The sequence below is a fragment of the Anastrepha ludens genome, chromosome 4 (genome assembly GCF_028408465.1).
Source record: "Anastrepha ludens isolate Willacy chromosome 4, idAnaLude1.1, whole genome shotgun sequence".
NCBI lineage: Eukaryota > Metazoa > Arthropoda > Insecta > Diptera > Tephritidae > Anastrepha > Anastrepha ludens.
Genome location: NC_071500.1, coordinates 7,073,857 through 7,095,600, shown reverse-complemented (window position 1 = coordinate 7,095,600; position 21,744 = coordinate 7,073,857). Strand labels below are relative to the sequence as shown.

Genomic DNA, 21,744 nt, shown 5'->3' with positions numbered 1-21,744 from the left:
TGAGAAGATTTTGCGGCCAGAAAATGTGCTCAGCTTAGAGAAATGTTTGCTTACTGGAGCTTCTACATCTAAGGTAGTAAGCAGGCAAGCAGGCTTAACCTAAGAAAAGTCACCTAAGGAGCCATCTTAGGGCTCCAAGAAAATTGGTAGTGCTTTTTGAAAACCCTTAATATAAGCAGATCAATTCGAAGCCATCTTTAAAGCGGAAACAGAATGAGCCAAGACTTAAAAAATTCATATAAAGAGGAACCATTTTGACGCTCGTCATCTTCAGCGATGAAAAAAATTTCAATTTGGATGGCCCAGCAGAGAAGCGGTTAATATTGAAATTAACCACAGTAGGAGGATCTGTGATGGTCTGGGCAGCATTAAATGTTAGCAGAAATAGCTTTTGTGTATGGCTGAATGAATGCTTTGGCTTATCAAGACACACACACTGTTTGAGTACATTTAATTATACGACCAACTGCAGACAAGTTGTTTAAGACCAGAACTGGGATACAAGTTTTATAACGTCCAGCCTCAAGCTCAGATTTGCGCCTTGGTAGAAAGCTTGCGGGGAATCCTAACAAGAAAATGTTATATATATATATAATTGGCGCGTACACCCTTTTTGGGTGTTTGACCGAGCTCCTCCTCCTATTTGTGGAGTGCGTTTCGATGGACCTACAGGTTGCAGCTGACTCCGAACGGGAGATATTTTTATGAGGAGCTTTTTCATGGCAGAAATACACTCGGGGGTTTGCCATTGCCTGCCGAGGGCCGACCGCTATTAGAAAAACTGTTTTCTTAATTTTTGATCTTTCACCGAGATTCGAACCAACGTTCTCTCTCTGAATTCCGAATAGTAGTCACGCACTATTCGGTCACGGCCGCCGCCAAGAAAACAAGACAAGAAAATTTGACGATTCGGAAAAGTGGTCCATTGAAAATATCGCTAAACTTGAGGAAAAAACAGCAGCGCGTGCAAAGAAATTCCTCCTGACAATATTGTGAGCCTCGTTCAAAATTTTCCTAGTCGATTACTGGCCGTGATAATAAGCAAAAATTATCCTAAATTTATAATAATTCACTGGTTTGAAAATATAGCCCGTACATATTTTTTATCTAAACTGCATATTTATATTTATTTATTTATTGTGTATTATATTTTAATACCTCCTATGAAATAATTTCGCATTATTTGTTGTTTTAAAAGTAATGAAAATAGGGGGAAAAATTGCTGTCAGATTATAATTATGTAGTGTGAACAGAAGCGCGGGTATGCCAAAATGTGCGTATTTACTGCTTACAAATTATAAAAAACTAGAACTATTTGCGACAAGTAGCGAGCAGCTTGATTTTAGTGGTGGCGGGTTGGGGTATTCGATATGCTAATTGATGCTTGGAAACAGAAGATCAATTTGAGTATTGAATTGCCTTTAAAATATTAAGTGAAATGAGAGTAAACTCTTGCTCATCGGCCAACAAAAAGGCTGAACAATTGCCGACTCACAGTTAGCTTTCGTGTTTTTATTGTTGGGAGGCTTACAAAACGATATGTTGTAAACAAACTAATTTAACTCAGAAAGTAATAAAGCTACAGAAAGCAAAAATATATGCATTCTATATAAATATGTACACATATACATACATACATACATCCACATACATACATACACCCATACATCATACACATATCGAGTGCCATAAGAAGCAAATGAAAATAGAGCAGCAGGCTGGTGAGCAGCGATCACGCAACGCCTCTCATATTTTAATTGATATCTTTGTATATGCATATATACGTACATACATATGTATGCATGAGAAATAAGCAAATTCCTATGCCACTTTGGTTAGTGTAACATAAATTTAGAGCATCTGATTGTATGGAATTTTAATGGGCAATACCCCTCATAGTGAAGTATGACAATTTGAAAACTATTCATACGCGTGCTTTATTTGGGCCATTGCAAGCTTCTGGCTTAATCTTGGTAAAATTAAACGATTTTTGCGTTTTTTCTCGTGGCATAAATCACTCTATAGAATCAGCTACATAGTAGTGATAAGTCCATCCAGTCTTCTAGAACTTCAAATGATTTTAATAAAAAATTAACGAACACGTTTTTCAACCCAAATTATTATTTTTTTATTATAACACGTTTTTGTAATACAAGGTGATGGAAATAATAGAATTCCTTCAAAAAAATAATTAAGGGGGGAAGCTGGTCTAGAATTTTGAAAAAATCGAAAATTTTTTTTTTGTCTTAAAAGGTGCTTTAGGGTCTTAGAAATAATATACCAAATGAGGGATGCCAGCAAAAATGTCTAAATGCCCAAATTTTTCATTCGACGGCAGTGCCTCGCAGGTATGCCCCGAACGCTACTTACAACTTTAAACGCGTTTTTCTCGAAATCACTTTTTTTAAACTGGCCGAAGACATAACTCGAACAAATCTTTACCGATTCTTACGAAATTTTGACAATACATTCGAAATACCTTTCTCCGGAGACGTACGTAGGATTTTTTATTTATATTACATAGTTTTTTTTTTAATCAACAATTTTATGTCGTTCTTTATAGTGAAAATTGTAACTTTTTGTTCAAACGTGCACCATTTCGCGAAAAAACAAAATATCGAAAAAATCCTACGTACGTCTCTTTCTGTTGTTATATAGAAACTAAAAAAATTTTATTTTTTGATCCAGGACAAAAATTAAGGAGTTTACGTCTTCGGCAATGGACCCACTAGAAAAAAAGGCGCCTTAGGAGAACTGCTGGACAGCGGCCATTTTGAAATTAATTCAGACGAAAAATTTTGTATTTGTACTATGAAAGCTATATTATTAAACCTATTTCACAGATTTTCGATTGATTCCTTTGTTGAGTCAAAATAAATTCATAAAATATGCCCATTTTTTGCGCCCTAGACCAGCTTTCCCCCTTAAATATTATTAATACTAATACTACGATACATATTTACAAATACTAAGCACATTTTTGGTTGTTGAACCTCCTGCTAGCCTTCGCCTTGCTGCCTTTATAAAATCCTCCCACGATTTCAGCACTTTCTTGCACGCTTTTTAGAAGTAACTGTAGTTGATTGTTCTTGTTGTCGGTAGTTTTTGGCCTAAAAAATATTTTTTTACCATTATTTTCTATTGAAAAGTTTAAATTCTCACATTTTTGTGCTTCCTCACACTTTGCGGGTGGAAAATTCATTTGAAACTGCCATTAAATTCTGCCATTTTTGCATTCGCAATACCTAATTTTTTCTCAAGACAAAATTTACTACTGTAAATTTACACATTTACAAAGTCACTGAGTCATCTTCATTACTAAAAAAAAATAGTAAAAATTGAGCGCTACGTGAATAAATTTTTTCTGTTCTGAGCACTGACTTTAGAATTGAGCGCTAGCGATTTGTAACCGTCCTGTGAATGCACTACTACAAGGTGGCGTCATAATCATGAATTTTGTTTTTGAATAACTTTTTTACTAAAGCAAAAAAAAAAAAATTGTGTGACGCAGTCTTTATTTTGATCTTTACACGCTCTATTGCTGTATACTGCAGCTGTCTAGTTCACAAATGTCAAATATTATTGACATAGGTACGAGGTCCTTCGCAAAAATTATAAATCTTCCGAAAGGGTGATTAATTTGGTGCCACTTTGTAGATACTTTTTTCATTATAATTTGCTGGTTAGACTTGTGTTTATTCCTGTCGAAGTTTGTATACATCTAAAATACCCGTTATTAACAAAAGCAATGGTAATTTTGCAAAAAAAGCTATTAAAATTCACACCTCTATGACGCAATTTAATAAATTTCATTTCATTTAATTTTTGTGTGCGAATTCCCAAAACAAAAATCTTTAGTCAGGATTATCGAGAAGGTACTGTACATGCATCTGCTCTTTAACCCTTCCCCCAATCGACACCCCTTTTGCATTACTTTTCTGTATTTGTTACAGTTAGTCATTAACACATCTGCCATGCTTGGGCAAATTTTTGTGCCAGCTACCTCCATTCTATTTGTGGCCTTTGTTAATTTGAATCTTGCATATGGATCCTTTATCGCTTACCGATTAGCGCCTGCGTGCTAGTCATTCAAACTTAACTAATTGCAATTTAATTAACATCTTTAGTGGCGTAGATGTTAGAGCAGGCGCCGGCTCATTATCTGGATCATATGATGCGCTGAGCACTTTGTGTAATTTTCTGTATAAATTGCAATTATGAAGCTTTTGCTAAACTCGCTATTTTTTTTAAATAAACTTGCTAATGCCGTCTTTTGTTTAAAAATTGTCAGTATTATTAATTTTTCTTTATTTTGGCTGTGATTGTGCTGCCATTATGGGGGGTGTGGCCTTTTGTTCCTTTGAAAGTTAAAATTGGGTTAAAAAGTAATATCCAACAAAAGCCAGAAACAACTTCAATTGCTTCAAGAAAATTTAGCACCGACAATAAAAAAATGTTAATATAGAATTTTTTTTAGTATTACCGATTAACGCCGACAATTTTAAAACTCAAGAGAATTTATGATCCCTCCATATACAATAATAATAAGGCAAAAAACGATAATGCGAACTTACTTTCGTGGCACACTAAATCCATATGTACATACATACATACATACATACATACATATATACAAACCCATGCACAGAACTATGTGCCACGACATGTATACAAACCATTACCTCTAATTTATCTTTGGAAATTAATCAACAGGCCGTACTAAATACAAATATCGCAAATGCCTAAGATAGTAATAATTGATAACTAAGCGACATATGTATGCACACATATGCGCATGTCTTTGTTGTTATTATTTTACAATTGACATGTGATACTTAAGAACATAAACACTCCAGATCGTATAGGAGTTCTTGTGATTTCTGTGCCAGTCAAGTCAAGTGCTGGTGGCAAGTGAAACCAAGGCTGTACAAAAAGCAATAAATGCGACAACGTCTTCCAACGCCTGACGACTAAACTCACTCATAATGGCCGACAATTAACTGTACCACGAAATGAAGCGTATCAAAAATTCATAATTTTATTTAGAGCAATAACAAAAGATTGCGTAATAGACTTTGTACTACACATTGTTGTTTTTGTTTGATAGTTACACTTACTCAATACCAGTTGCATGCGTGCTAAATGAAAAGAAAAAGAAAAAAAATGAATAACCATAAGAAAATAAAACAAGTTTTGTTTTTAATAAAATTATATGGGTGATGAAGTCAAAGTCTCAAGCATTAGTGACTTGAAGCATTAGCAGACTAGGGCCAGTTGAGCTGTTAAAATGCATGCAGTCAAATTATATTATATTGTAAAATAATTTTATAATAAATATTCACATTTACGGCAGTTGGTGAAGAAAAGTGGCTAACCAAAATTAGAAATTTCAAGGGCACAAGTTGGTGGTTTCTTGTAAACAAAATATGGAATTAGGAGGCGAATTTTCAGGATTTTTGTGGAACTTTTTCTTTTAAATTGGATTTCATAAGCCAAAGTAGGTTTAGAAAATATGAGGCAGCAATATTCTGGATCCTGTTATCTGTGTGTGCTCAGCATTTGTCAAGCTACAGCTTGGGTTCGTTAGGAGGAGATGAATGTTTCCTAGAACTTTGAGTTGGCCATTGAAAAAGTCGGCCATAAAACCTGTGTTCCTACGACTGACTTTATCAACAACCAAAAATGTATGGGAAATGTTTTATGCTGTTAAGGAAACAACCATAAAGTTTTCAGGTGGCTCAAGAGGCCAACTTTAGTTCAGGCTTTTGAGTCTACTTCTTCAATGATTGGAAATAATTTCAGGTGACACTGCGAATGTACTCGTTCTATCTGCGGCAGATATTTTGATATGCATGCACTTATAGCAACTTAGTCTAGGCACAACATTGTTTTTCTTACATAATATCTTTATTATGCTTGGTATAGGTTTTTTAATTTCTCTAAAAGAAAAAGTTGTACATTAAACGACACAGCCTCGTTTTGGATTATATGAAGACAAAAATATTTAATAATTAAAAATATGAGATTATTCACTATTATTTAAACTGATCAAACGCCAGCGCGACTCGTGATGGAATAGGGATTTCAAATAATAAATCAGTAAAAATAATAAATCGATAAAAAATAATAAATCGATATAGAGTAGAAAATCGATAAAAATAATAAATGGATAAAGAACAGAAAATCGATAAAAATAATAAATCAATAAAAAGTAATAATTCGATAAGTGTAATAAATCAATAAAAAATAATAAATGAATAATAAATTATAAATGAATAAAAAATAATAAATCCATAAAAATAACAAATCGATAAAAATAATAAATGGATAAAAAATAAATAAATCGATAAATATAATGATGCTTAAAAAACATAAATCAATAAAACGTAATAATTCAATAAATGGATAAAAAATTATAAATCGATAAAAAATAAGAAATCGATAGAAATAATAAATATATAAAAATAATAAATCGATTTAAAATAATAAGTATATAACAAATAGTAAATCGATAAAAATAATAATTTAATACGAAATAATAAATCAATAAATCAAATGTAATAGATCGATAAAAATAATAAATCCATAAAAAGAAAAATCGATAAAAATAATTAATCAATAAAAAGTAATAGTTCGATAAAAATAATAAATCAATAAATAATAATAAATCGATAAAAATAGCAATCCGATAAAAATAATAAATCGATAAAAAAGATGAAAATAATAAATCGATAAAAACTATAAATAGTAAAAATTATGATGCGATAAAAATAATAAATCGATAAAAATGAAAAATGAATAAAATATAATAAATCGATAAGAAATGATAAATCGATAAAAACTATAAATAGGTAAAATTAATGATGCGATAAAAATAATAAATCGAAAAAAAAATTAATCCATACAAATAATAAATCGATAAAAACTATAAATAGGTAAAAATAATGATGCGATAAAAATAATAAATAATAAATCTATAAAAATAATAAATCAGTACAAAATAAATCGATAAAAATAAAAAAATCAGTAAAATATAATAAATCAATAAAAATAATATATCGATTATATAACTAATATGTTGTCTTGATGTTGTTTCAAAAATGCAGAGACTTACAGTTTTAAGCCGACTCCGAACATAAGATATTTTTTACGAGCAGTTTTTTCATGGCAGAATTACACTCGAAGGTTTGCCATTGACTTGCCGAGCGGCGAGCGCTATTAGAAAAAATGTTTCTTCATTTTAGTGTTTCACCAAGATTTTAACCTACGTCCCCCTCCGAATTGCGGATGTTAGTCACGCACCAACCCATTTGGCTACGGCGACCGCAATTACTCGTAATAAGCCCTTAAAAAATCATTTCATAAGCAAAAACGTAATATTAAATAATACTTTTGTGCGATGGTCTTAACTACATACGTTTACACATCATAAATCGCGTTCATTGATACACTCGTTTACATAGTCATAGCCTGATAACCAGCTGCCAAATTTGATTTGCTGGTATTTTATTAATGCTCTGCCAATTTTTCCCTACTTTGTTTTCACAAAGCAACCATTGGGTGCGAAGGCAACGCTCGACCTGTCACTTTTTTCCTTTTCTTTTCTGTCCTGTCACTTTTTTCCTTTTTCTTTCCCCACTACTTTCAATTCCTTTTTCTTCTTTGACAGAGAGGTCTCAGTCTCTTTTATTCGGCGAAGGTATGCCCGCTAGAGTTTATATATTTAAAATATATTTTAAATCGTTTAAAAAACAATCCATTTGCGTATTAAAGGTAATTTGATATTTTTGATTTGTTTTACGCGTAATTAATATTTTGCTGTTGAAGAAATGGAAGTCAAACAAAAAATGCAACAGTACCTACATTTTGTTCTAGGATTTGTTGCCAATAATAAACTGTTGAAAAATAAGCAATGCGAATATATTTTTATGCAATCCCTTTGTTGAAAATATCTTTACAAAACTTTGTTGTTTTTTCCTTGAGAGCGTTAATTTTTGTTTATATTCCCTTTCACTTTCCTCTTCTTCGCAAAAATAATGCACCAATTAAAGGAGGTTTTACACTGGAAATTTATCGAAATAATCGGATACTATTTCATCATTATTAGTAAACTCGAGAGACGTGTTGAAAGGTTGATATCTTTAAATTACAGATTTGGGAGTGAAGGCATAAAAAATCTTTTGTGAAAAAATGCATAACCTTAAAAAGGCATAAGCGCCTCAGCCGCCGTTATTAATTATTGTTATTTGCAAAACTTCAAGAAGTAAGTTTTTAAATGAATGAAATATATTTTTGCATCCACAGTTTTTTGTTAATTACGCGTGAAAACCGGGGGCACGTGTACGTATGTATATTCATTCATATACCCTCATGTAATCAAATCAAGCTGAACGGCTTATGTATGTATGTATGCACGTATGTGACTACAATGTCGTCTACAAACGATATGGCATTCCAACGGCATAAGAATGACATCTACTAACACTCAGACAGTACTCGTACGTGTATCGACACTATCCGCTATTTAAACCCATACACTCAGTATTTTTGTTTTTATTATTTGCTTATTTGACAACGTAAATTGTTATTGAATCAATTAAGCATATTGCTTGACTGGCGACTTGACAAACAACCAATATCAGTTGCGGATACCCGTTTATCAATTACAGAATATTCGATGACGAGTTTGCATTTGGAAATACTCACATTTCACTTAGTATACAAATTTAGTACGAGCTTGACTACGAGTTATTGCTGCACATCCTAATCCACACGATGAATACATGCGCCTATGTATGTGTGTATGTCGACGTGATAAGCGATTATCAGAAGTAATTCATGTCTATATTTGCTTGTATTATATCTTTATTGTAATACCCTTCGGAGTAGAATTGATATGGGACACGAGTGGATGTGTGATACTTTCCGCGAATCATAAAAACGTTTACATCACAGAAGTGCTATGTATGTACAAATACTTGTGTGTGCTATCGCTCTGTGTGTACTCTTTCTTTGGTCTCGCGTATCTTATCTTGTGTGGCGTAGTGACTGCGAATAAGTGTTGGACGTGCGACAATAAGCACCAGCAGATGTAGTGAGCCAAGAATATGCACATACATACAAACATATGCGCAGATAACGGGTGGTACAGTCGCAAAGTGATGGACCCAAGACTCATAGCCATCACAAGTACTTGGCAACTGCTGTTTGGTAGTATTCATAACATAGTATTTACTTATCCAAAATAGCTAAGAATATAAGCAGTTCTCCCGTCTATTTTTAGTAATTAGCAGGTAGTAACATATCATGGCTAGTTTGGGGAATTAAAAACATGGCAACATGCGACGAGCGAGATTTAGCAGATTGCACAGCTGCATAAGCTTTTGTGTGAATTTCCATAGATATTCATCTTGCAAGTTAACCTGAAGTTTACTTTAACTCCTAGTGTTGTGAGAAGTTAAAAAAATTTGGTATTCCATGAATTGCATCATTCATACCTGTAAATCTTAAATTTCTATAAATATAATAATTAAATTTTCTAAAAGCTCATGGAAGGTTAGGTTATGTTGAACTGGTTGACTTGCAATCAGGCCGAGGCTGGTTTGGTCCATAGCGATACCATATGGTGTTGTTGTTGTTGTAGGGAAAATAGGAAATGCTTCTGGAGTGACAGTCCTGGGCCGGATATATTATAAATCCGGGTCATTCCGGTAATGCAGAACCGACTGTTGTGGGATGCAGTTCATTAGTTATGCGTTTTGGAATAGGCCACCCCCATGGTGCGTCTTTCTATTGCGAATTTAAGGCGACATTTCCAACCACAACTGAGATATCTTGCAATCCATCAAACTGTTGTGCTCCCCAGATATTTTAAGCGTGCTTTTTGTATAACGCAGCTCATCCGCAGAGGAGATGCTCTTCAGCTTCCCTTGAGCCTCGCTATCTTCATTTCCTGCATTCTTCGCTATTCGAGACTTCTCTCTTATATGCATACGCTGCTACTGGGCTATGTCCCATCATCACGCCTATCGTAATTTAACAATCTCTTCGTGCTAGTGATGGTATAAATCGAGTACGCCTGTGATCGCCATGTTTTCACATGAGCTAAGCATTCCTGCAAGTGGACAGACTCTCCCATCTTGTTCTGAATTTTCTGATCATGTTTTTGTTGAGTTCATGGTATAATATTCGTAACGGACTTCGGTATTTCGTTGACAAAATCCGAGAATAGAGCGACGCCGTTTTTCGCTATATCGTCTACTATTTCCTTCGCTTCCTTCAATGCCTTTATGCCCTAGAAAGCAGTAGAAATTCCGCTTACAACTCGCTGCCAACCTTTCTACTGCTTCCCTGTTCTGAAGAACGATCTTGCATCTTATACTAAACGATGTAATTGCTTAATGGCTGCCTGACTATCAACGTAAAAGTTGTTTCCAGTAGTATCAAAAGCTAGGTTTGCTGCCTTTCCAACTCCGCGAATCTCAGCCTGAAATACACTGAAGTGATCTGGATTTTATATAATACTTATAAGATTTGATCTTTGATCTAATTCTGTCGAATAATCTACTTAAGGGCTGCGATGGTCTGAGACTTGTTGGCATAAACCCTAGTCTTCAAGTAGCCACAAAGAAAGAAGTCTAGGATTGTTAAATCGGGTGCCAAAACGGGAAATTATTTGATCACGAAACGCTTCCTTCACAATATCCATTGTGGCCCGCAGTGTATTTGCGGTTGCACCGTCTCGCCGTCCGTTGAAACCACTTCTTCACAACGCCCTGCTCATTCAATTCCGGCAATGAGAAGGCGTTTATGGCCCTGTGCCGTTCGCCAGTGAATAAAAATTTTTTTTTTTAAATTACAACAAAAAAAATAAAAAAATACAACAAAAAATTTGAAAAATTTAAAAAAAGTTAAAATAATAAAAACAAATTAGAAAAATTAAAATAAAAGAAAAAATAATAAAAAAAATTAAAAAAAAGATAAAATAATAAAAAAAATTAAAAAAAAGATAAAATAATAAAATAAGTTAAAAAAAGGTACAATAATAAAAAAGAATACAATAATAATAAAAAAAATTTAAAAAGAGTTAAAATGATAAAAAAATTAAAAAAAGATAATATAAAATAATAAAAAATTCAAAAAAAATAAAATAAGAAAAAAAAAAACTCAAAACAAATTTAAAATAATAACAAAAAAATAATAAAAACAAAATAAAAAAAAATAAAATAATAAAAAAATAAACAAAATAAAAAATAACCAAATAAAAAAAAAAAACAAAATAAAAAATAAGCAAAATAAACCAAATAAAATAAAAAATAAATACAAAAAAAAAAAATAAATAAGGGAGAATGGGGAGTTTTGAGACGGGTTTTGTTTTTGGACCCGTATTACTCAAAATCTTAATATTCTGCATATGTCAACGATGGAATCTTTAGTCAATGAATACTGGAAGCTATTGGTATGGCCTATTTAACAAAACTACAATTTTCCTTAAAATTAAAATTGTATATAATAATATAAAATATAATACAAAATACAAAAATGTGGGGAGTTGTGAGACACCATGGTTTAAATCAATAAAAATTACTTATTTTAGTTGTTAGTTCTTTATTAAGATGAAAAATAAAAAAAAAAGACAATTGTTATAAAAAAGTGTATAAAAAATGCAATGCCATCAATCTGATGATTCGCAGTGAGAACATGTACAATAACCAATTCGTAAATTGCCACACTTTAGGTGCACAGCTCGATCGCATACATTGCAATGAATGGAGTTGTTTCTGCTTAACTTTTTCGGCATTGCACCTTTGCAGATGATATATATACAAACAATGCATGAATATTGCGAGGTACTTATGAAAGATGCGTTAAAACGTCGAAAAAAACGGTGTCTCACAACTCCCCAAATCGTTTTTTTTTATAAATGACCGCGTAGTCATAAACACATCGAACGTTCGTGCCCAAGTGAATGTGTAAATTCAAAGCTAATAGGACAATTAATAATTTGTATATATTGATATTTGCAATTTGCTATAACAACTGATCGAATGTATCGCAAAACAAATGATGAAAAAAACTTACCGAGACATTCCAAAACACAGTAACTGGAGAGACGCGTCGAATGCGTGTAAATATGACCAATGCTAGCTGAAAAGTGAGATCGCATCGAGAACACTTGTTGACACTTAAAATCGAATGTAAACAAATGAATAATGCCGAAAGGTAACAATGTCTCACAACTCCCTGTGTCTCACAACACCCCATTTTCCCCTACCAAAAAAGTAAATATAAAAAAATGAAAAAAAAAAATAAATATAAAAAAAAAAAAAAATATATAAAAAAATAATAAAAAAAAATAAAAAAAAAATAAATAAATAAATATAAAAAAATGAAAAAAAATAAATATAAAAAAATAAAAAAAAAAAATAAATATAAAAAAATGAAAAAAAAAAATAAATATAAAAAAATGAAAAAAAAATAAATATAAAAAATAAGTATAAAAAAAATATGAAAAAAATATTTTAAAAAAATATATATAAAAAAATTTATAAAAAAAAATATAAAAAATATAAAAAAATATATAAAAAATATATAAAAAAAATATAAAAAATATAAAAAAATATAAAAAAAATATAAAAAAAATATAAAAAATATATAAAAAAATATGAAAACAAATATATGTAAAAGAAACTGCCCAATCACTCCTCCTGCGTGAACGCCGCATCACACAATGCAATGGCTCTTCGTCCATTGCACTCGGATTTTCAATGCCTCTACAACTAAGATTTTGCTTATTGGCCTATTCGGCTAAGTGGCAGTGCGCTTCGACACAAAATCGTCCTCTTCGTTGTTGAGATTGGTGATGACTTGACAATAATTCACATGCGACTGATGATCAGCAGGCATTCGTTCTCAGTGGCATTGGTAGCGATAATTCGGTCGAACGACCAATCCAGTGACGGCCACGCTCTGCAAGGTCGTGAGGTTCGAGCCGAGCAGTTGTTTGCCCAGTTGGCGTACCCCGGGAAATCGACTTTGCTATGGGCGCTAAGCCAACACCACCGAATATGGGTCGAAAAACTCTTGTGGAGTCTTCTCTGTTTGTATACTGCTGTTGTTTAGTTCACAAGATTTGATTGATTGGATCATTAATTTTTCGATTGGGTGATTAATTTAGCGCCACCTTGTATGTATCTATTAAATATGACATCGTTCAAATAACCGGCGTGGCTTCGCCCGGTAGTACAAATCCGAGAGGTCCCATTTTCAGTGACTGCTGTATAGATCCATTAACCGTTAACCATACCGCACAACATTCAGATTTTGCATTTGCTGCTAAATTGTGGTGATTTGGCATCTGTTATTGAATAATAAACAACAGACTTGACCCACGCTGCCCTTATTGGGAGGCCCTTGAATCCGAGCACGTGCCTGCATTCTCATCGTAAATTGAAACTGATACCAAATTTATATTAAAGTGTCTGTAATCATATCAAATTTTGTTCTTTCGTAATTGGGTTATCCGATAATCAAATCAGCTGTTTATTTTACCTTATTTTATTATCTATTCATCCCCCAACTCCTTGTAGAAATGTTGTTTGTTTGTCTGTTATAAATAAAAGCCGTTTAAAAGTTGGTGTTAGAAGCAAATTCGATGTGTATGGAATCCTCTTTGCATTTTATTTGCAATTGTAATTAACGTGAATTGATAATAGATTTTTCTTAAGTCATTTATTGCTAAGTATTTTTGATTTTTTAGTGCTAATTGATGGGCTATTTTTAGACTAAACTTGACTCGTGCAGTTCGGCTCTAACTGCAATAACAACTTTAATGCTTGAATGAACAATCGAAGAATAAATATTATACCAAATGTTTCAGGTATTTTCCATAAACATAATTGAAAATTATTGGCACAAGGCAGAAATGAAGTGCCATCGCGAGCCGTAAGGCATCTTGTGACTCTAGAGCTGACAAAAAAATTGCACCAGTATGAAAATATTTCACTTTGTGTTGTTTACATAAGTCCTATGGGTGCGTGCGTGTGTGTTCACTTTCCATCCACTCAGCATCCCTTCACATTGCCAGCCACTTGTAGTTATTTCATTGAGATGGCGCTGAAATTTTTCGCACTATTAGAATTGGCGTAGATATGCTAAAATCCAGATCATTTCACACTTTTAACTACCAACTTCCAGCGTCAATTGACTTTCATTGCTATCGATCGCGCTGATCGTGGCCCAAGTGGCAAGCAAATGAAGGCGGGCGCGAGGCGCGATTGCAGTCAATGGACGATGCAAGATTTGTTAATGGGGACAGATGAATGAGAGGCCACCGTCGATGTGCATGAAAATGGAATTGTACGGATACATTGAAAAGATCAATAATTGTCGCGAAATGTGGCACTAAGTAAACCAGCTAAAGGCTTGAAAAATATTTCGCGGCAATAAATTTATATTTTCTTCTGCAGCGCAAAACAATTTAATTAGTTCTATTAGTTTTACTTATTTCTCTCCTAATTATACATTTTTGTTTTTGTTTTCAGAGCCCGAACATGTCATCATTGATAACAGTGTTATTGAAGAAGTGTCTGATTTGCAAGCCGTTGGTTCGGTGACTAGCTTGAATGAAATCCATGCGCTCCAGAGCACAGAAAATATTGCACAGGAATATCAACCGCAACAACAACCGCTGCCCTTGACACAACCACAGCAGCAAGCACAAGCACAGCCACCACACCAACAGCCGCCGCTGAAACAGCATCAGCAGCAGCAACCACAACAAATCGAACAGCCACCTGCACAGTTCCATCAACAGAATACTGTTGACGCACCGGTGGCCGCGATTGCCAATGAAACATACAATAACAGTAACCAGATATTGCTGACCGATGTCAATGAGTCGAATGAAAATGTGCCAAACGATGATCCGACCGAAGTACCTGTGCCTGTGGCAACTGTGGCTCCATCACTAGCCCCACTTGTTGCAGTGGCACCGCCACCTCAGCAATTGCAACCACCAACAGTGGCCGCTGTAGTAGCTGCACCGCCACCGCCCACAACGGCAGAAAATGCCGCCGTGACAAGTGTGGCCACTGCCACTGGTGTACCCACCCAGCAGCAACAAATACAGACTTCACCTCCGCTGCAGAAGTACCATCACCAACAGCAGCAGCAACACCCAAAACACCAGCAATCCTACAATCGTTACGATCAGCAGCAACAACAACATCATAATCAACAATATCACCATCAACAGAATCATCATTATCAGTATGAGCAGCGCCGACCACAACAAAATTACAACAACAATCAGTCGCGCCGTAAATACGACAATTACAACAATCAGTCTTATGCGCCCAATAATAACAGCAATAACAACAATGATTCTGCCATCCAAACCACAAAAACAATGTCGTGGACCAATTCCAGCAAGAAGTCAACGGCTTCGGTTGCCGTTACCGCCACCCCAAGTAACAACAACAACAACCCCCAGAATAGATCGTACGGCCATTCGACAAAGACATACACAAACCATCAGCACCACTATCAGCAACAATCGCACTATCATCAACAGCATCAACAACAACAACATGGCGGGCACTATAATCAGACACCGCAGATGCGCAATTACGGTGGCATGAAAATGCCCTCATCGCCTGTCGGCAGCAATGCGCCGCCCCAGTTTAGCAACAACGCCGCCGGCAGCAACATGGGCGCAGAGCGTCGAAACAGCCAAGCGGAGCAGCCGAAATACTTGAATTCTCCCTACAACAACTATAATCAATATGCTATTAACAATAGCAACAACTCGGGAAACAACAATAACATGAATAGCGCTGGTGCAATGGCAGCTACCTCAACGGCCAGCACCACAGCGGCGCCTCAGCATTTCTCACAACAACAACAGCAACAACAACAACAGCAGTATCAACAACATTCACAAGGCTCGCAGCCGCAGCAGCAGCAACAACAACAACTGGCTGTACAGCCAAATCAGCAGCAGCAGCAACCACAACAGCAACAACAAGCGCTGGTTATTGATAGCAAGCAATACCCCGGTTTCACGAGCAGCAAAAAAGCTGCTGCCGCCGCCGCATCGGCTCTAACGGCGGCCCCTGCCCCTGCGCCAATAATGAATTTGGCGCCACCCATAACGACCAACACCAACACCACCACATCCAGCGCACAGTCGTGGGCTAGCTTGTTCAACGACAGCAATACCGCTGCCACACCGACTGCCACTAGTGTCAGTAGCACCCAGTCCAACAGCAACAACAACAACAGTAACAATAGCAACACGAATGCCAACAACCAGAATAGCAACAAGTCACCCGCGTTGCCTCCACCATTCTCATCGAAGAAGCCTGTAGCCAAAGTAGCGCCCTACGAATGCGTTGTACCCACGCCGGCTAACCCTGCACCGCCAGTTGTGCTGCCGGGCGCAATGTCGTACTCGGCTGCATCAGCACAGGGCATACCACCACAAACAGCAGCAACGAAGGCGGTCATAAAACCCGAACCGGCTGCACCAACTAGCCGCGCCAACCTGGACGAATACACGCTGAAATTTGCGGATTTCCTTACCAAGACGAAAACCGATTTGTCCACGGTTAGCCTACGTCCACGCGGTTTGACCAATCCCTCCAACTATTGCTACATAAATTCCATCCTGCAAGCGTTGCTGGGCTGTGCGCCATTCTACAACTTGATTCGTTCTATACCCAAACAGGCAGCAGCGCTGTCAGAAGTGCGCACTCCTACTGTCAATGCGCTGTAAGTGAGATTCTCTTAAGTTGTACACAATGATATTTGCATTAGTATTAGTATTAGTTGTATTATCGTAAGAAGCGCCATAAACAGTCAGCGGTTGTGCTCTATTCACGATTGAGTGCGATCGCGTTACATTTGTGGCAGACTAATTATAAGCGAACTGCTATGGGACGCGGTGCGACTCCGTTTTGGAGGAGCGCTGTTGTTCCGGGCTTTTCGCTGCGGTCTTTTTATCGCAAGGTGAAAGTGGCATTGGACTGCCATTTTCGCAAGGAACAGAGACGTACAAATTCTTTTTTGCTATAGTATTCGGCTTTGCTTGCATTCGCCTTCAAAATGTTCATTTTAAATTTGATTTTTATTTTTTGGCAGCATTTCGTTCGTGTCGCAATTGTCCACGTTGCCATCGGGGCTACGTCTGCGTACAAATAAGGGACCCAAAGGCAAAGACGAATTGGGTAGCGAGTTGCAGTGCGATTCCGCTTTCGAACCAATCGAGATCTATCGCTTGTGGGCCAATAGCCGTGAGGAATATGTGGAGGGGCGCCAAGAGGATGCCGAAGAATTTTTAAGCTATGTGCTCAATAAACTGAATGATGAAATGTTGGAGGTGAGTAAACAAAAAAATAGTTTATAAATCTTTTGTATGTGATGCTAAAAATCTTGTGTTCTTATTTTCGAATAGGTCATAAAATTAGTTGCTAAACCAAACGCCATACAAAATGGACGAAACGAAGTTTCTGAGAGCGAAGATGGCGATGAGTGGCAGGTATGTAAATATTTATAGAATTTCAAATAATAGCGCATAGATACCCTCGTCTATGTCTGGCGTTAGGCAAAAGATTTTAAAATGTCTCACTTAGAAAACATGAATTTATGAATAATCAACTTATTTTACAGATGATTTGCAATAACCGCAACAAGGGCAGCGTCACACGACAAACCGATTTTGGACGCACCCCTCTAAGTGATATATTCCGCGGCGAATTGCGTTCACGTTTGCAGCGTGAAGGCGAGCACTCAACTGATGACATCCAGCCATTCTTCACATTACAACTGAATATCGAAGTAAGTTCGAAGAAGAGCTCTGCTCATCAAATAGAATAAAAAACAGACATACTTGTGAGAATTCGTAAGCGAGAAAACAGCTGACTGAGTGTAATTTGAATTTTAGAGAGGAGTGCATGAACTATGCAAGAAGCCACCAAATGTCTCATTTTGCCAAGTTTCTTTAGTAAATTGCACCAGAAAAGCATTCAATGTCCATCTTTTAATGTTTTCTATTTTTGAAAGCTAACAACGAAGCATCTAGCCATTGAGGCTTTGCGAATTTTTGCAAATTTTACGTTCATGCAGACTTTTCTATGTTGCTCGCTTTGAAAAACTGAAAGATTCTTTGAAAAATTAAATAATTCTCCACACTTTTATTCCATTTTTAAGCCCTTTCAGGGTTTGATTGAAAAGTAATGAGCCTTATTTTTTTAAGTATTTTTATTAAACCTTTTGGCTTATACAACTAATATTCTTCAAAAATAGCGTCACCGGTCCTTCCACTGCAGGAAACATTTTTTAAACTCATCTGCCGGAATCACGTTCAATTCGGCTGTTACAGTTTTTGGATTGCCTCGATGGAGTCGAAACGCCTCCCCTTCAACTTTCCTTTCAGGCGCGGGAACAAGAAGAAGTCCGGAGGGGACAGGTCTGGACTGTAGGGAGGGTGGGGAAGCACCGGAACACCCATCTTGGCCAATGCAGAGGTGCAGAGGAAGGCGGTGTGCGCCGGCGCATTGTCGTGATGAAGGGTCTAATTGTTGACGAGGTCGGGCCGAACCGGCGCCGCGGTTTTTCAGCCGAAGGAACACTGCTTTGTAAAATGCCGCGTTTACAGTGCTTCCGGGAGGTACAAACTCCTTGTGGACGATGCCTCGAGAGTCGAAAAAGATGATCAGCATGATTTTGACCTTGGATTTCGACATGCGCCTCCCGGCCTTCCTTGAACGACTTGCCACCGTTTTACCTGGACACTGGACTGAGATTGGTCCCCGTAAGCCTCCTTGAGTAGCCCAATGGTTTCGCTACTCGTTTTGTTTGTTGCTTTAAGCAAAATTTGATCGAGTAACGTTGCTCCAACGATCGCTGCATTTTCGCCACTGCAAAATCCTAACACACTTTTAAAACAGCTTTCACGCGTGGAGGGATGTTGACTGCACCGCTGTTGCCAGCGAACTGGGACCGGTTTCTAGTGGAAGGGGAAGGTCCAACGATCATTTTCCCCCACCAGACGATTCGGTTGATCGCTTGGCAGACGCTCCGCGCGGGAAGACTCATTACTTTTCAATCAAACCCTGTACAGTTTATACAACAACTAACTAACTAATTTATTTATTTATTTTCTTTTCGCGCATGTATAGAAAGCCGCCTCGGTGAAGGAGGCACTCGAAATACTGGTCGGCCGCGATCAGTTGGAGGGTGTAACTGGCAGCAAAACCAAGCAAGAAGTTGTAGCTTGGCAACAAATGACACTGGAAAAATTGCCAATAATCCTGATTTTGCACCTGAAATGGTTTGACTACCGCTCCGATGGCTGCACAAAGATACTGAAGAAAGTCGAATTCCCCATTGATCTAAAAATCGACGCAAGTACGTACGATTAACCTTGAAGAAATTAAAAAAAAAGTGTCTCTAACAATTTTAATGTAATTTATTGTAGAAATACTTGCATCCAAGAAGTACTCGATGAAGCAGCGCGCCTATCGCCTATTTGCTGTGGTCTATCATGACGGCAAAGAAGCCACCAAAGGTCACTACATCACCGATGTTTATCACACGGGCTATAACAGTTGGCTGCGTTATAATGATAGTTCCGTAAAGCCGGTCAGTGAGAACGAAGTTCTCTACCCGAAAACACCGCGCGTGCCTTATTTACTATATTATAGGCGTTGCGACACAATGCCACAGCAGCAGCCCACTGCTATGACCGGTGGCAATGCAAACTCCTCCTACTCAAATGCGGCTAATAGTGGTCGTGAACGCGAAAGTAGCAACAAGTAAAGGTGTAAGCCGTGCGAACGTGTAAGCCGTGTTGATGATGAACACGCTTGCGGCGAGTAGAGTACTATGGCAAAGCCAACCCTAAGGCGCACGCACTAAGAGCGGCAAAAAGGACCAAACGATGCCGGCTGTTCGAACGGTATACAGTTGCATACATCTATGGATTAGGTAATGGATTACAGCTTAAAGTGAACTAACTGTTGTCGCCGAAAAAAAGCTGCAATCCAGACCAAAAGTTCTAAATCGAACACACTGTAATATAGGAATTTTTCTCTTTTAGTTTATGCTTAAATGAAAATGCATGAAAATAGAGCTAACACCTAAAACTAAATACGCATGTAGGTTATATTTTAAGTATTATTTTTAATTGCATTACATGGAAAATGCAAACAAATGTTGCCTTTGATCAAAACTGATTGTATGGAATGAATGATTGGTGAATGTGTGAGAGATGGAGTGTGAATGTCAGCTTTTTTGCGCGGAAACTATTTGTCAGCTGGCTCCTGGGGAAAGTTCGGTTAGAGGGCACGGAGTCGAACTGATGCAGAAGGTCCATAGAAGGCGAATTGGAAAACAAAAAACTGACTTGGAGTGGAAATATGTGACATACATACACACATATGTTAAAAAATAGTGGAATATTATTAAAGAAAATAGAAAATAATGCGTATAATTGTTGTAAATAATATAGGATCGTGTACAAATTACATATACAGACATATATATAGAAAAAAAGAAAAAAAAAAATAGAGAAATAAGCTTGCTTGCAGCATCTAAATAAATCAATATCCATACATTTATAGGCTTTTTTATTTGGAATTATAATGAACAACTAATGAAGTGCTTAAAAAATGCAGCAGCAACGATAATTTGAGATAATTTGAATGAACAAAAATAAGCTTGGAATGCGGCAAGAAAAAAGCCACTGCTACGTCAGCATATAAATGCAAAATTGTTCAAAAACTAAGTTATTCACTTACTATACACACACAACAATGAAGATCAATATGAATTAATTGTAATGTTTGTAAGAGGGATGGATGGAAAAAATGGTAAATAGGTAGTATATTCCGTAATCATAATACATTGCCTTTTTTCTACAGCAAACAAAAATGTAAACAAACAAGATAAAGAAAAAAAAATTATTGATTTTCTATTATATTTTTAATAGTAATATTTAAGAGAAAATACGAATACGAATACTTTATATTTAATCGTTTTTTAGATTATATAAACAGTGGCGCAAAAATCATAGTAAAAAAGTCGATTTTAAAGTTGGCGAACAGTTTTTTTTTTTACATTCACGGAACTCTTTTATATGACGCGCAATTCATGTTATATTCAAAGTCGACTTTATTTCGATACGCCAATATAAGTACAAGGATAAATAGTGTTGTAAAGAAACCAGCGGGAAGTTTTTCAAGCATTTTGTGTTAAATGTGTGTGCTGACTAAGATAAGAAATTTAGTAACTGATTACCCTTTGGCATGGGGTGATTTAGCTAATAAAAAGCGTAATAATTATTATGTACATATTTAAAATTCATATGCAGAGAAATTTACAATAAAACAATGAGTGAACAGTGAACATTAATTACTATTTTAGTGTATCTTCAGCATAAAGCAGGCTTACTTCAATGGTATATCTCGATTTTTTCCCCGATTAAATGCATACCAGAAAGTCACATTGGAAATCCACATCCAGTAACAACACCTGGTGCTTGTTGTAACTTCAAATGAAAATGTCGCTACTTTTGAGAAATTCTCATCATTATGTAAATATATTTTTGTGTCAAATTTTATGTCCATTGAATGAATTTGGTTGATATGTGTGTGCACTGTTACATGAAGTTCAATCACAAAAAAAAAAAATAAAAAAAAAAATTAAAATAATAATTTTTAATTTAACACCAACACATATAAA

The 21,744-nt window shown here is 36.0% G+C and overlaps 1 protein-coding gene across 1 annotated transcript in view; it reads left to right on the top strand.

Annotated features, from left to right (window-relative positions):
* Positions 1–21,408, top strand: part of LOC128860270 (PDZ and LIM domain protein Zasp) — a 62,939-nt gene extending 41,531 nt beyond the window's left edge. The window contains exons 5-10 of the mRNA XM_054097685.1: positions 14,544–16,773; positions 17,143–17,380; positions 17,456–17,539; positions 17,671–17,838; positions 19,182–19,410; positions 19,481–21,408. Coding sequence (XP_053953660.1) covers positions 14,544–16,773; positions 17,143–17,380; positions 17,456–17,539; positions 17,671–17,838; positions 19,182–19,410; positions 19,481–19,821 — 3,290 coding nt within the window. The 3' untranslated portion in view covers positions 19,822–21,408. The remainder of the gene's footprint in view (positions 1–14,543; positions 16,774–17,142; positions 17,381–17,455; positions 17,540–17,670; positions 17,839–19,181; positions 19,411–19,480) is intronic.
* Positions 21,409–21,744: the final 336 nt, after the last annotated feature.